Below are 15,725 nucleotides of genomic sequence, written 5' to 3'. Positions count from 1 at the left end.
CCTCTTAATCCAAGGAGATCACCTGTGGTGTGCCCCAGAGTTCATCCCTCAGTCTCTCGCTTTTCACCGCATATGTGACCCCGCTGGCCAACATCGTCAGATCCTACGGTCTCAACATGTTTCCTATTCAGACAACACCCAGCTCATCCTCTCACTCATCGACGACCCCACCCCGACTCGAACCAACCTCCACAGGTGCATGACAAATGTCGCAGACTGGATGTAGAACAACTGCCTGCAGTTGAACACAACTGGCTCCGCAGACAGAAGAGATGCAAATTCAAGCTGCTGACCCACACACACAAACTCTACACAACCTAGAACCTGCCTACATTAATCACCGCCTGAACTTCCACCCACCATCCAGAAGACTACGCTCTGCCTCCCTTTCACTTGTCCATTCTCCCTGCATCTACCGAAGCAAAAGTGGAGGACTCTCCTCCTACAGTGCAGCAAAGACCTGGAACAGCCTCCCCACGCACCCCTGGACCATCACATCACTTCCGAAATTCCAAACGGGCCTCAAGACCTGGCTGTTTGAATAGGCTTCCGGGACCTCCAAGCGCCTGGATACCCCATCTGGTGATTAGCCACGCTTTATAAATCCTCATTGATTGATGCTTTGGGTCAGTATGACATAACTTGTTGGGTAGGTTATAGATCATTTGACTTGTGTGTGTGTTTGGCCCCCCTACTGCGTGTGTGTAGAATGTCCTTACCCCATTACAGACCAAAACATCGTGCTATAGTCTTGCTACACTTTGGCACCATAATTTTAGCTACCTGAGGTCGTACCCCTTGTTTAGCACCCTGTGTCTCTCTACCAACACTCATATACATATATACATTGCTATGTGAACTTGACCTCTTGCTTTGTTTGTGGAAGAATGTGGCACCATGATAAAACTTTAATTTCAAGATTTTTAGAGATATTTTGGAGTACATTTTCTTTGCAAACTTGATTAAGTATGAATGCTGTTACATATGCAAAGAAGCTGTACCTAAAGTGTGGCTGAACTCTTGCACCATTTGTTCTATAGGTAGCCGACCAGCAGTCGGCTATGTTTGGAGAATGCTGTTTTGACGTTGGAAACGTTAAGCTCACCATGGGAACAGGCACTTTCATGGCCATTAACACTGGGGACACACTTCATACATCCATGGCAGGTAAACTGAAATGCTACATCTATTTTATTGTGACAATAAAATGTGGTCTGATGCTCCTGCCTGGTTGAATAATGCCCTTTATCAATGGTCCACTCTTGAGGTGAGAGCCAAGTTATAGTTATAAAATTTGCGAATGAATGTTGAGTGTATCTCCCCAGATTCCAAAAAAAAGTTGATGCCTTGTATTGTCGCACAGAAGGTTCGTTTGTGAGTAAGATAGACAAATGTAACTTTTTCTTTTAATTGTCCTTTTATTCTCCTTAATTTATCTCTTGGATTAAATTACATAATATTCTCCTCCATTTTGGGCAGAGATATTAAATGGGATTGAGCCTGTAGTGGATCTCACCTAACTGGAGGGTTTAACCTATATATTTATGAGCCTTGAGAAAGCACCAGGCCATACAGCCTCATATGGGGCAAAAGACGTGTCGGCTGATCTGCAAATGTCAACAACTAAAGTCACACACTGAAATGTGATGTAATTCAAGAAATACATTAAGGAGACTAGAATGTGATGTAAATAAAGAGCTAAGCTACGGAGAATAAAAGAATAGAACCTTCTGGGCGACTATTCAAGACAATCAATTTTTCTTGAATTTTGGGTAGATACACTCAACATTCATCTGCACAGCTATTTTATTGTATTTATGCTTATGTAAGTAAAATAAATGATCTTCAATGGCCTTATATTATGGTACAGTGCTGTACTTTTCTTCCTCATTAAATGCATCAGACAACAATCATTGGAGGCTGCCAGTCAGGGCCATGTTTTCACCTATACAACACCCCCAAATAAAAATCAATTAATACATAAGGAAGACAACCCCCCCAGAAAATTTACTCCATTTTCTCTTGCAGTTCATTATGTGATACAATGTTTAACCAAGCATATGACAGAACTCTGCTACAATAGTGGGATCTTGATGAACATCTATATATTTTTGGCTTGTTGTACTATTTAGCAGCTCTTACTAGGCGGGTAAGTTCGGAGTAGCCATGTTGAAAATTTAAAATAGGCAAACTAGGTCCCCTTTCGGCTGCCACATCTTGTTGTACTGACAAGCTTTCATCAAGTGTGTTGTGGGGTTTCAGTATTTTAAGAAAACTGGCAGAGAGACATGAAAAAGTCACACTGTATCATCAGCGACTACTTTATTATCATGTATCTAAACACAACCTGCCTGGTGTGCCTGCCCTCCTGTCAGCACATCCGTAACCAGGCTTTAAATCAATAGCTTAGAGAGAAAGCAAACACCACCTAGCTTTCACTGGGATGCGGGCACAGACTTTGAATTCCCCTTTGCCCCTCATCCTTACTCCTTCGCTGGTGCAGTATAGAAAAGCTGCAGAAACCCAAGTCTTCCTAATCTTTTTAACCTCCTATCCTGTACCCCTAATAGTCACCTAGCAAACCCTATTCCTATATCACATTTCAGATGTCTTTTGAAGATGTATGTGCTCATTGTTCTCTTTGTTAACTTACCTGGATGTCTGCATGATTGTCCTTGTGGGTTTCTGTTCCAGCTGTACAGCGCTCTGCTATCCTTTGCAGCTAGGATCTGATAGAGACATCTAGTCGCAGATTCCTTAACTTAGAATATCCCCAGGCGTGAGACTGGATCCGGAAATTTCTAGCAGCACCACCTCTGCGCGCCGAGGGACGGCGCCACACGACCCTGCCCTGACGGCGTCCTCGTACGTGATGTCAGCGAGGTCATATAAGTCACTCCTGGCGTGCTGACGTCAGTTTCCTTCTTTTCTGCGTGCAACACGGATCCGGAGTGAGCTCCTCTGGCCTGTTTTCAGGCCTCCTTTTCGATGCTTCGCGCCAGGAACAGTGTGTGATGCCTTCGGGCTTCAAATCTTGTAATTCGTGTAATTCTTGTTTGCTGCAGATGTCCGCCACGGACCCACATCTTATTTGTATGTGGTGGCTGGACGAGCAACATGACTCCACGGACTGTGAAGCCTGCCAACGTCTGAAACTGAAGTCCCGGCGGTAGGCTGTATGAAGCTTCTCTCGGCACGGCTGTCCCGGTCAGAGTTGTCTTGTCCCCTGGCCTCGTCGTCGACTGCAGGTCCCTCTACTGTCTGGTTCCACCGTCGATCACCCTCTGGGTTCCGGGGCTGTCGTTCTTCACTTGGTAAGTCTAGGCGCTTGTCGCTCAGGTCACCGACCTCACCTTCTTCTCTTGTCCGGGGCTCTGGTCCCTGAACGTGGGCTCCTGATGGTCGTCTTCCCTCTATCCACCCTTTCCGGGTGTGGGGGCGACTCGGGCCCAGATGGAGGCCTATGCTACGGCTTTGCAGGCCTCCCTTGGGTCCTCTCCCATTCCTGGGGCATCCTCGGAACCTTCGCCTCTTGTGGGGTCTCCTATGGACTCGCCGGCGGGTTCGCGCCCGGCGCCTATTGTGCCCTTGCCTCCCAGGACCGTCGGAGATGTGGTGTCGTTAGGGCATGGCCCAGCCTGGTCCCCCTCTACGCTCCACGTGGGGTCGTTCGGGCGCAGCCCTCCTGGGTCCCCCTCTTTGTCCCACTGCGCCTCTGCTGCGCTGCATAGCCCCGCGGGGCTCCCTGTGGCGTCGCAGGTGGTTGCACATGCTCATAGCCCTGACTTGAGCACACCACAGCCTTCTGGACAGGCGGCTGCCTGTCTGGAGCTGGGGTCGGTGCCGTCCCGGCGTCGGATGCTCACCTCCTCGGCTCCGCCTCCGCTCCTTTCTCCAGAATCGGAGCCCGCTTCGGATGAGGCGGTGCCAACGCCGAAAGATTGCCTCGCCGGTGACCTTTTCTTCTTCAGAGTGGGAACTTATTACAGTTTCGACGCCGGATGGTGCCGACTCGATGCCGAAGGCCACCGAATCAGCATCTGACAAAGCACAATCGCCGCCGACACGTGTCGTTTCGACGCCGTGTTGACGTCTGGTTCTAGATTCTTCTATACAGGACTCTGGAGAGGGTTTGGCGCCACTCTCCCATCCAGCCTCGCTGGAGCTAGTGCTACCAGTGCCCCCCTTGGAATTTGTGGAGCCTCCTCTGAAGCTCCCAGATCTGGAAGGCTGTTCGCCTCCCCAGGATCCTCATTCTTCCATGGGGCTCCCTTCTGTTGGGCATTGGGCGCACCCTCAGTGTCTTGGGAGGGTCAGCCTACAACCCTACCCCACTGATGAGCTGTTTTCCCCTCCGCGGAGGGCTACAGAGGTTGGTGCGACTTTTTTGAGAGTGGTCTCTTCGGCCACCTGCATTTTGAATATGCAAACCCCCTCCACCCCCTTGTCGGTGGATCTCTTTCTAGAGGTCCTCCACCGTGGGTCTGGCAATGTGGAGCCGCTTTTGCCTTTTGAGGCATCCCTTTATGATGCCCTCTTGGGTACTTGGGTCAGAGCTGCTTCAGGGGATCTGGTGGCACGTTCAGTTCTGCACCGTCATCGCCCAGCTCCACATGATCCGGTCTGTCTTTTTTGTGCACCTTGATGCCCAAGGGTTTGTGCTGCCCTCTAACGCTTCCTCCCTCTCTGGTGTCCAGGTGGCTTGAAACCTGGGGTAGGAACGTCTTTGCATCCATCTTTAAATAGGGTTTGTGTTTTGGCTCTGTCAACTGTTGCCCGGTGGGACTCTGTACAGTCTTTGCTAACTGCCCCCTCTTAAGGTGCTCGCGCTGATCTTCTTCATTCTATTCGGAATGGCCGAATTTACAATCCGTTCAGCCTTAGATACTGCGGATTCTTTGGGCCAAGCCATAGCGAGTTCTGTTGCCTTAAGGCGTAACGCTTAGTCGAGAGACAGTGTATTCCCTGAAAATATCCGGGAACGTCTGGTTGATTTACCCTTTGATGGAGTTTTGCTCTTTGATGCTCACGCTGAGTCGTCGGTTCACCGGCTGCTGGCGGGCTTTCGTCCTCCCACTTAGGTCCATTTAGGCCTGTCTTCTGTGATGCTTTTTCATTTTCGCATCCGTTAGATGTGTTCTATGTTTAACATAGTCAATGAGCTTTACATGTGCTCTGTGTTTCACATGAGCAGTGAACTTTATGTTCTCCTTTTATGTGGTCAAGGGTGTTTACCCTTTTATTAGCATCTCTTGGATGCATTTTCAATTCAGTTCCCTATTGGCCTTTGGGGCCGTGTTTCACAGGTTGCTGTGTCCTCGCTTGTGGGTTTCAGCCGGTAGTACAGCTCGGTAACGTCATTACGGGCCGGAGCTCTGTTCATGGGTTCAGTTTGTTCCTGCATTCTTTTTGACCTGGCTTTTGCCCTAAGAGGCATCGCCCATTGCCCGGGGTATACATACTCCATGTGGGGTACTTGTACGCTATTATATAGCCTTGTTTCACTCACCCAGGCCTGGTGATATTGTGGGCTCCAGGCACCGATTGAATGTTTTTCCTGGAGGTCATCTGCCTTTGCCATGGTTATCCATCTCTTTAGAGGTTTCATGGTCTCCTATTCGTAAGCGGCTCCTACCTGCTCTAAAATGTGCTGGGTGTGGTCCGGCATATACATTATGTCTGCATGCCGGTTGCCTTGGTTTCCTCTTCCTACCTTGCCACTTCTTGTCATGGTTGTGGAGTTTTGACCAATATCTCCATGTGTTTAGGAGCCCTTTTTAGGTGATTACAAGTTCCCATAGGGTCCTCCTCGCTTCCACTTCCTGGTGTGATTTTACCATTGTCATATGCCCTTTCTTTGGTGTTCAACACTATCTGTATCTTTCGTAATGTTGGTCTTGGATTTAAGGATCCTTCCTCCATTAGTTCATTTGGCGTTTTTTGCCTCTCCCTTCGGTGTGGCCTACTCTTGTTAGAACTATGCCCGTGGGACAGTTCTTCTGATGGCAGTAGTCTTAATTACTGTCGACAAGTCTATATGGAGGTTGTTCCTCCTTCTGGCTTTGTGCTGCCCGGTCGGGCTCTCTTCTGTTCCTGTGTAAACAACTTAAGGTCTCTATTGCCATTTGCCGGCAGCATATTCTGCCTGCTTCAGCGGGTTAGGGGTTGATGCTTTTGGCCCTCTTACCCTTAATGTTGGGTGTACGCTTGGCGTGCTGCTTGTCCTGCTGGCTATCTCATATGCATTGTCAGGTAGGTTCTGGCTTGCCTTTTGGCTCTTGCCACCCACACTTGTGGGCCCCTTTTTATAACTGGTCTGTTAGGTGCTGGTTGCATCTCTTCAAATTCATTCGAAGCTTGGATAATGCACTTTTGTGTGCCATTTAGCGGAGAGGATCTCTCTCTCGGTCTCTCTCTATCTCTTCTGGGGATCATACCGTTCTACCTGTCATTTTATACTGGTATGGTATGGCGCCATTCTTGCATGTTGTCGGGTATCTTATCCTGTGATTTCTGCTCTTTGAGCTGCTCGTGTTGATGTCGGACTGGTCTCCTGTAGTTTTTCCCCTTTCTTCTTCACCTTGTTGACTGATCGCATGTCTGGCACTTTCTGTTGTCCTATCGCAGACCCGCCCCCATTTGGGGGATGGCTATGGTATCTATTCTAAGTTGAGGACTCTGCGGCTAGATGTCTCTATCAGATGTACGAGTTACTTTCCTTCGGTAACGATGTATCTGCTAGAGAAGTTGTCTAGCCGCAGATTCCTTAACGCCCACCCAGCCTCCCCGTTCTGCGAGGACCTTTCTGGTGGTGTTCTCCCATTGAGGTTTATCTTCAGGGGTTCAGGGTGTTGCACTCCCTTGGGTGCTTTCATATACAGTTAACCTCGGCTGAGAGACTTCTTTTCTGTTATATGGTACCTTTGATTTACTGGAAGGTTTGTTTTCCTCTCTTGTTCACTTCCCTTCAGTCTGCTCTACTGCCTCGGGGTCCTGGTCTCCTCGTGGTCATCCTCTTTGAGGGTTGGTTGTGCTCTGTTCCCTGTCTGTTTTTACAGGGAACAGGCAGGTCTTCTCTTTCTTTCCTGTAGTGGACTGTTCTTTTTGTGTTCCATTCTTTCTGGACGGCACAGTTCCACATGGCACTATCAGTCTATTTCTGTCTGTTGTATGTCCTTCTCTTGTTGTACTCGGGGAAGGGGCCCCACTGAACCTGCGGGGTTCTTTCTCATAATTATATGTGTAGGCGGTGCCTATTCTGTCTTTAGGATGGCGTCTCCCACCATCCCCCTTCTTTATTCACTGAATTTTCATTCCTGGCACACTGTTCTCATACTTTCACAGTTTTTAGTTGGTGGCTCCGCGTTGTGCCACAGAAAAGTTTCTCTGAGGAAAACTGACGTCAGCGCGCCGGGAAGGACTTATATGACCTTGCTGACGCCACGTACGTGGACGACGTCAGGGCATGGTCAGGTGGCACGTCCCCTAGCTCAGAGGTGCTGCTGCAAAACATTTCCAGATCCAGTCTCCCGCCTGGGGATATTCTAAGTTAAGGAACCTGCGACTAGACAACATGTCTACCAGGTACTTCATTACCGAAGGTAAGTAACTAGTACATCACACTCGATAAATACATCCAATAAAATAAATAGAAATTGAACAGTGCTTCCAGGACTCCCACAGCAGTCTGAAATGTGGTGGACCTGGTTTCCCATAAGTTGTCATGTGTTTTTTTGTGGTAACAGAAATTATGTGGGCATACAAAGAACTACAATAGAGGTAACTGAAATTGGCAGCCATCTTTGTGACATGAGCTAAAGTGCCTGATCAGAGCATTAACTGTGTTGCTTAAACTATTTGGAGAGAAAATGTAGACATTAGTTTGAGAAATTCAGGAGAGAAAAGAGACTCATCAAAAAATGCCATGACAAATAGAACAAGCAAAAGGAAGTCAAAAGCAATCGTGATGGGATAGACAGGGAAACATGCCAAGGAGTGGTCTGAGAAGGAAAGTGTCACAGGGCGTTATGTTGGATGAGTGGTACAGCCAGATCAGCGGAGAAGACTAACCGAGACAGGGAGACATTCCGTAGTTCTAGAGACATGTGTGAATGATGGGACATTCAAGGGGGGTGACAGGGAATCCTTAATGGGGAGCATAGCATCAAAGGATGAAGTACGGAACATGAGCGTAAAACCATAGTCCAGAACAGCTTCCCCGTGCTGTGGACCAGGTGGCCTTTCGTCTTTATCATTTATTGCCTATTCATTTCCTGTTTGTCTTGTATAATGTAATCTTGGAAATATCATTTGATGCCTATTACAACTTCTTTTGTGTTCGTAAAGGTCTCTACCCTTTGATTGGCTGGAAGATTGGTCAAGAACTTGTCTGTTTAGCTGAAGGTAATTCGTCAGACACCGGCACAGCCATTAAATGGGCTCAGAAACTAAGTAAGTGATATAATTATATAAATATATTTTTAAATTACTATTTCTCTTTTCTGATAGAGACTTCTAACTGCAGATTCCTCACCTTTGAATATTCCCCAAGTGTAACACTGAATCTGGAAACTTTTCAGCAGTATCTCTGCATGCCAGCAGGCGACGCCATGTGTCACACTGATGTTGTCCACTCTGGAAATGATGTGCAAGACATATGTAGGCATCACTCCCACATGCTGATGTCTGTTTCTTTCTTTTCTAGTTTCCAGGCGCTGATCCGGAGCACTTTTTGTATCTCTCTTAGACGTTATCTCTACAGAGGTCTTCCATTTTTTCTGGATCTATTCTCTCGCAACGCCTTCTTCCTGAAGCAGAAATTCAAAATGCTCACTGTGACCCAGGTCTTGTCTGCCCTTGACACTGGAGACTGGATAGCGGCACTGGACCTGCAAGACACCTAGGGCCAGATGTAGCTCGCCAATTACCGGTCGGTAACGGCCGATTTCGGCCGTTACCGACCGGTAATTGGGAATTGACATGTAGGGGGCCATTGATTTACAGAATCGGTAATTTTACCGATTCGGTAAATATACAGAGTCGGTAAATATACAGAGTCGGTAAAATTACCGATTCTGTAAATCAATATGTAGGTGGCACTGTAATCAGTGCCACAGGCCCTTACCGAATCGTTATTTACCATGGAATACTATTCCATGGTAAATAACGAATTACAGTGTACATGCACATCTGTGCATGTACACCTGTGCCATGTGGCACACATGTCTGTGTGTCACATGGCACACAAGCCCGAAACAGGGGTGCAACAGGGTGTCAAAGTGACACCCTGTCCCCCTTGTAAAATCGGTAATTTTCGCGATTCGATAATTACCGAATCGGTATTTCCCATTGATTCCTATGGGCTTCAAAGCCCAAAGGAATCAATGGGAAATACCGATTCGGTAATTACCGAATCGGTAAATACCGAATCTTACAGATTCGGTAATTGTAATCTAAAAATTACCTACATCTGCCTCCTTCCAATTTACTGATTCATAAATACCGAATCGGTAAAATTCTGTATTTATGAGTCGGTAAATTGGATTTACCTACATCGGGGCCCACGTTTAATATACTTATCTTGTAGGCCCATCAGCGCTACCTGTGGTTCGTGGTAGGAAAAGAGCATTTTAAGTTACCTGTGCTCACCTTTGATCTCACCAGTGCCCCTCAGGTGTTCATGTAAGTGATGGTGGGAATGGCAGCACACCTTTGGGTGTCTGGAGTGCCAGTCTTCCCCTACATCGACAACTGGCTGTTGAAGGCGAGCTCGCTCCAGGCAGTCAGTAACCACCCCCAGACTATGGCGAACCTACGGTCATCCTTGGGGTTCTCCCTCCTTGGGGTTCACTATCAACATGCCAAAGTCACAGCTGACTACTTTTCAGATGCTGCCTTTCATTGGAGCCATTTTGGACATGGGTCAGTTTCATGCCTTTCTCCTGAAAAAGAGAGTGAAGGACAATCAGGCTATGATCCCAATCTTTCAGCCTCTGTTCTGGGTTTCTCTGAGTCTAAGACTGCTGGGTCTGATAGCCTCCTGCATCCTTTTAGTTGAGCACACCAGGTGGCATATGCAGGCTTGGCAATGGGATCTAAAGTCCCACTGAGCACAACATCAGAGGACACACCCAGATTTCAGAGGCAATTGCAAAAGATGTGCAGCAATGATTGCTGGACTGCTGTTGGGACGGCAGCAAATTCCTCTACCTTCCCTACCCAGACCTGGCGGTGGTAAACGATGCATCACCTCTTGGTTGGGGTGGCCATCTGGAAGAGAAGATTAGAAGTCTTTGGTTTTGAGTGAAGTCCCGATATCACATCAACCTTCTGAAGCTACAGGCCATCCATTTTTAATTGATAGCCTTCCTTCCTTCCATCCATCAACGTTATGCTGGTACTGTTGCTCACGGACAACACCACAGCCATGTGGTACTACAACAAACATGGTAGGGTTGCAGATCCTCTGGAAATGGTCGGACCGCCAAGGAATTTTCCTGGTAGTGAGCCAATTGGCAGGATCATTGAATGCCAGGTCCGACAAACTTAGCTATCAGCATGTAGCAGACCACAAGTGTAAGTACACCCAGAGGTGGTTCACGGTCTCTTCCCCGAATTTTGTAGAACTCTGGCTCGATCTATTCACCACTGCTGAGAACTCACAATGTCAGCACTTATGCATGTTTCCAAGGCATTTGCTGCTTGGAGACGCGCCCACATCAGGTGAAATTCAGAACTCCTCTATGTCTTTCACTTGATACCACGCCCTCCCATAGTCCTCTAGAAGAGCAGAACCAACCGGACCCAAGTCATCCTAGTGGTTTCAGACTGGGCCCATGGAGTAAGGTATTTCCGAACTCCTATTCTTGAGCATCCGTTGTCAGATCAGGCTGCAGAGGCTGTCGCAGCAGAAGGACAAAGTTCTTCATCCAGACCTTCGCAATCTCCACTGTCAAGCTTAGAGATTTAGCGGTGACAACTGAACACCTTAATTCCTTCAGAGGTTGTTGATGTCCTCTTGGCAGCCAGCTATCCCTCGACAAGAACTGTATATATGTCTATCGCTGGGACAAATTTGTGGTTTGGTGCATAGATGTCATTTGGGAGTAGTTGGGGTCACTGCTGTGACCTCTAGCATGCTCTCTGTTACTCCTGGCACTTCCTTTGCGACCCCTGGCCTCCGAGGGGGCAAAACATTGTAGCAGGAGCAAGAGCAAGCCAGAGGCCACTGCTGCGACCCCGAACTACTCCCAAATCACTTCCAAGGTTTGGTACAGTACATGCCAGATTGACCCAATCCATGCAACGTTATCTGACATTCTCATATTTGTTTTGTCATTTGCCAGGCAAGGCTTTGCTTTGGGCACAGTTAAGGATTTTCTTTGGGCCCTTTCGACCTTGTTACAGTTGGCAGATCAACCCTTGCTGTTTAAATCACCACTTGTGATGCAATTTCTTTAAAGGCCTGCCTTTGTAATGCCGCAATGGGGCCTTAATATGGTCCTAGCTTATCTGATGTGAACTCCTTTCGAGCAACTTTCTAGCTTTTCCTTGCAGCTCCTTATTATTAATACTTTGTAGCTTATCACCATCACCTCGAATGGTGTGAGTGAACTAGCAGCTAGAAGTCTGTATCAGTAGAACAAGTTACTCACCTACTGTTGCACTCTTTCTGGTAGAGACTCTATCTACCCCCAGATTCCTAACCTACCCTTTCCTCCTCCATGTACTGTGATTGAACTCCATACATTATTAAGAACCCAAGTCTAGGAATCTGCACACTGTCTAACGATTTCCATTTAGGACTCTGCGTCTCGGGGCGCAGACAGTCTCAAAAGCATCTTACGCTCGTACGCGGGAGTGGCACCTATATAGGCTCTGCACATCATTTCCTGAGTGGAACAGCATCCCTGCAGAGCCTCACTGTGCCACTTTCCAGCCCACTGAGGTACTGCTGAAAAGTTTCCGGATCCACTCTGTTTTTGGGGCATATTTAAAAGGTGAGGAATCTGCAGCTATTAGTAAACTGGGCACAAATGTCTTTTATACACCAAATAAATATTTCAGTTTTCATTTGCATTGATTGAAATGTAGCAGCCAACTTGTGCCAATTTATGTGCTAATCACATTGTGTGGCTGTTGGAATTTTTTTTAAAAACATAGCCACACTTCAGGGACCTACTATAAGTGATACAATGGAATGCTATTCATAGTTAGAAAAAATAATTTGTAATCTTTTGACTGCTTTTGAAATCTCCTGAAGAGTAATGGCAATTAATAAATAATGGACTTGTTGCAGGTGTTGGCAACAGTGCAACCAGGGGTGGGTGTCCGAATACTTCAAAGATAAATACTTAGACATTATACCATGGAAACATAATCAAAGGTGTCTCAGGCCTTTGTGGTAAAACCATGGCATTAATTAAAAAAACATTTTTTTTGTTTGATTGCAAGTATTTGGGTATTCTCCAATAAGGGTGACAGCATCTCTTTGCTGTCTGAGTGTTTACAGCTAACCTGTTTACCCTCTACAGCCCTTTCAAAGAGTATCCTGTTGAGACTCTCATTTAAGACTATAATTTCTAAAAGAGAAGCTCAAGTGACATGTCTACTCCATGCCAACAAGAATAATGCCTTCCCTCCTTCAAGGACGTTCAATCCAGGATGCCACTGACGCTTACCAGACCCACAATCACACCTTGGCTTCAGAGAATTTTGAGCCTTGTGAACCTTTCTGTCTACAGTTAATCAAGGCAGACAATAAGACAGACTCCCCTTCCACCTGTTTACTCATTTTGGCCAGTCCACTGATGTCCCTGAGAAAACAGTCCCAGTTCCTTCCAGCCTTTTTCTAGTTCCCTCACGGTGCTCCTTGAACTCGTATCTACTTGCAAAGAACACTCATTTTCTCCGACTCACATTTTTAGGTCTCGGCTAAGCGCGCGGAAGCGCGTTCTCGCCGAGAACCTATTGTCGCCGTGTCTGCTTCCCAGGAGACAATCCTGGCCGCGCGCATCGCCTTGGAGGTGATTTGAAACTGGCACGCGCCGCGCTCACCGTGGCTGTCTCCTGGGAAATGCAAACATACCCAGGCACACCTCCCCCTGCACGCATGCGCACACACACACGAGCGCACATACACGCATGCACAGAGACACTCCCCCCCCCCCACCCCCCACCGTCGCACACAGAGACACACACACACACACAGGAGCGCACATACACGCACACATACAGAGACACCCCCGCCGTCGCACACACACACACACACACACACACGAGGGCCCCCCAAGGCCCACTTACCGCCAATCCGGTGTTCTGTCACCTCCGCGGGGATCTCCCTCCGGCATGGGAGCCCCGCGTTACCACTGCTCCTCGGACCAGGAACTCCGTGGGCGCGGGCTTCGCGCACAAGACAGAAGTCCCGCCCCCACGCTAGGTTTCATATTGCAGTCATCTCGCCTGATCCCCAACACAAACCGACAGCACCTCAAAAGGTCCACTCCATTCTCATAGGCTTCCAGGTTCATTTATTTCTTCCTTTTCCATACAAGAAGTCTCAATTCTGCTGGCTCATATGCCAGGATAAATGTTACAATGCACCTCCTGGGTATCACAACCTCAGACAGTGTGGCGCTTCAAAGTAACTATTTGTAGTGCACACTACTGACCTCATGTTTCATCAATATCAGCGTACATATGGGTTTCTGCTGGCAGTGTTTACTTTATGTTTTATGCAAAGACCATCAATCGCACAGGTTAAACTCCCACCATCGGGTGTTCATAGCAGGAAACGCTTCCCGAGAGACTAGCGTTTTGCTCGCTGCTCAATTCAATAGGTTTGTGGATTCACCTGTGTCGAAGAAGGCGGCAATACCCACATAGCAGTTGCTCAATCACCCGCATCATTTTTTGTTGTTAAGCAAACCACCACCTAGCTCTCAGAGTAGAACTGTTGTGAAACATTGTCCTAATTTGGAAATTTATTTCTAGGCTAATCGTAAGCTTTATTTTATGTACAAATAGTTCCTTCGTGCTGGCGCTTTACCAGAAGCCTGCCTCATATAAGCATTGTAATTAGTAAGGATTTCTAAGCACTGTCTACCCAAATCATTTAAAAGTTGGCTCAAAAGAAAACACGGCACATGTTTACAAAGAGCAAAAAAAGAAAGGGAAAGAGTGATTTAAAACAGGGAAATATGTGGAATGCAGCAGTGTATTCAATACCCTCTCGTCATGCTTACTCGGCCTTCCCACTTCAGTCAATAATGAAATACCCCGGTCCTATAGACTTTGATGAACATAAACAGCAATTCCCTACAAGTTGCAGGATATAAACAGGGCTACTGAGGTGCATCATCAGAGCTGTGTGAATAATAACTGCGTCAGCCCCGTGCGTGAGGTGCATCATCCACATTGCTCATTCTGTACCACACTGCTTTCAAGAACAGCATACTCTTGCACACACTCTGACTGCTCACCAATTCAAAGTTTGCTAAAAAAGTTATGCAACGCATTGTCATACACCATGCCAATAACTCAAACTTTAATGCTGCGAGACCTATTGCATTGTAAATGGTAGTTAAGTCTCTGTCATCCCTTCACATTTTACATACTCTAGAAGATATAGGCTGGGGACCTCTCCAAAAGTCTTCTTGAATGGTAAGCACATATACTGGCACAAACATCATTCATCCCTCTCCTCCTAAGAAATGTGGTCCAAATCCACACACAACACCGCTCAATACTGGTGAACGACGTAAGAATGCACAGCAGTGTGGCACAACAATTGATTTTATCAAGGTTCTTTCTTTGGCATGGTTGCATGAACTATTTAGATACAGTAGGTCATTGTTTGTTTAGTATGTTAAGTGGTTGCTCATAGATATTGACAGGAATCATGTTTGATAGATATGTTCTATTTAGATTGAATTGTGGATGCACAAGCACGTCATGTCACTAAAACAATATTTTTTGATAGTTTGCTCAGTAGATGTATTTTTCTTTCTAATTTTCTATTTTGTTTGGTCACACCGTTTTATGATGTTTCTATTTATGGCATGCATGTTTTATGGGTTCAGTAAAAACCCGAAATAAACTATTTGATGATGATCTGTTTTGTGGAAAGCAAAGCATAAATCTACATTTGAGATGCTTTATGGTGGCGGAATTATGATTATGTTTTTTTTTGGATAGGCTCATCCAGTGATGTATTGTGTTTTTGCTCAGGTTTTTGGAGCACTTTCCTTTATGCATTTGCGGGTGCCTTTTTGTGTGGCCTTGCTATCAACTTGAGAGCTGACAGATAGCAACAGGACATGAGGGGTTCTTTCTGATGTCACCGTGATAGCATCATACCTGACCTATTAGGTGCTCTGTGGCTATGAGAGAATGAGCTGATTTAATGAAGGCAGGTTTTTGCCTATTAGCCCTGGAAAAGATTTTTTTAATTTATCTTACAGTGTTTATTTTAATGTATGTATTGTTTTTTTTTTTTACTGTTTAAAGCAAAATTTGTGTGGCAGTATTTAGATGGGTAAAAGTACTTTTCAATTAATAGATAAAGTAATTAGTTCATAGTCCTAGGTAGAAGCGCTTTACGTATTATGTTATTTGTTTCAGACCTTTTTCTCAGAAACATTCAGTATAGAATATTTGTGGTAATTTTTGTGAAATGCTTGCTAGAGGCTGCTCAGATTTTCACTTGGGAGTCCTGTCTATGATCC

The 15,725-nt window shown here is 46.4% G+C and overlaps 1 protein-coding gene across 1 annotated transcript in view; it reads left to right on the top strand.

Moving 5' to 3' along the window:
* Nucleotides 1–15,725, top strand: part of GK5 (glycerol kinase 5) — a 155,071-nt gene that overhangs the window by 110,652 nt on the left and 28,694 nt on the right. Inside the window, exons 10-11 of the mRNA XM_078666415.1 lie at nucleotides 1,041–1,167; nucleotides 8,347–8,451. Coding sequence (XP_078522541.1) covers nucleotides 1,041–1,167; nucleotides 8,347–8,451 — 232 coding nt within the window. The remainder of the gene's footprint in view (nucleotides 1–1,040; nucleotides 1,168–8,346; nucleotides 8,452–15,725) is intronic.

Source organism: Lissotriton helveticus, chromosome 11 (genome assembly GCF_964261635.1).
Source record: "Lissotriton helveticus chromosome 11, aLisHel1.1, whole genome shotgun sequence".
Taxonomy (NCBI): Eukaryota; Metazoa; Chordata; class Amphibia; order Caudata; family Salamandridae; genus Lissotriton; species Lissotriton helveticus.
Note: the sequence above shows the minus strand (reverse complement) of the source record. Positions and strands in the feature narration are given on the sequence as shown.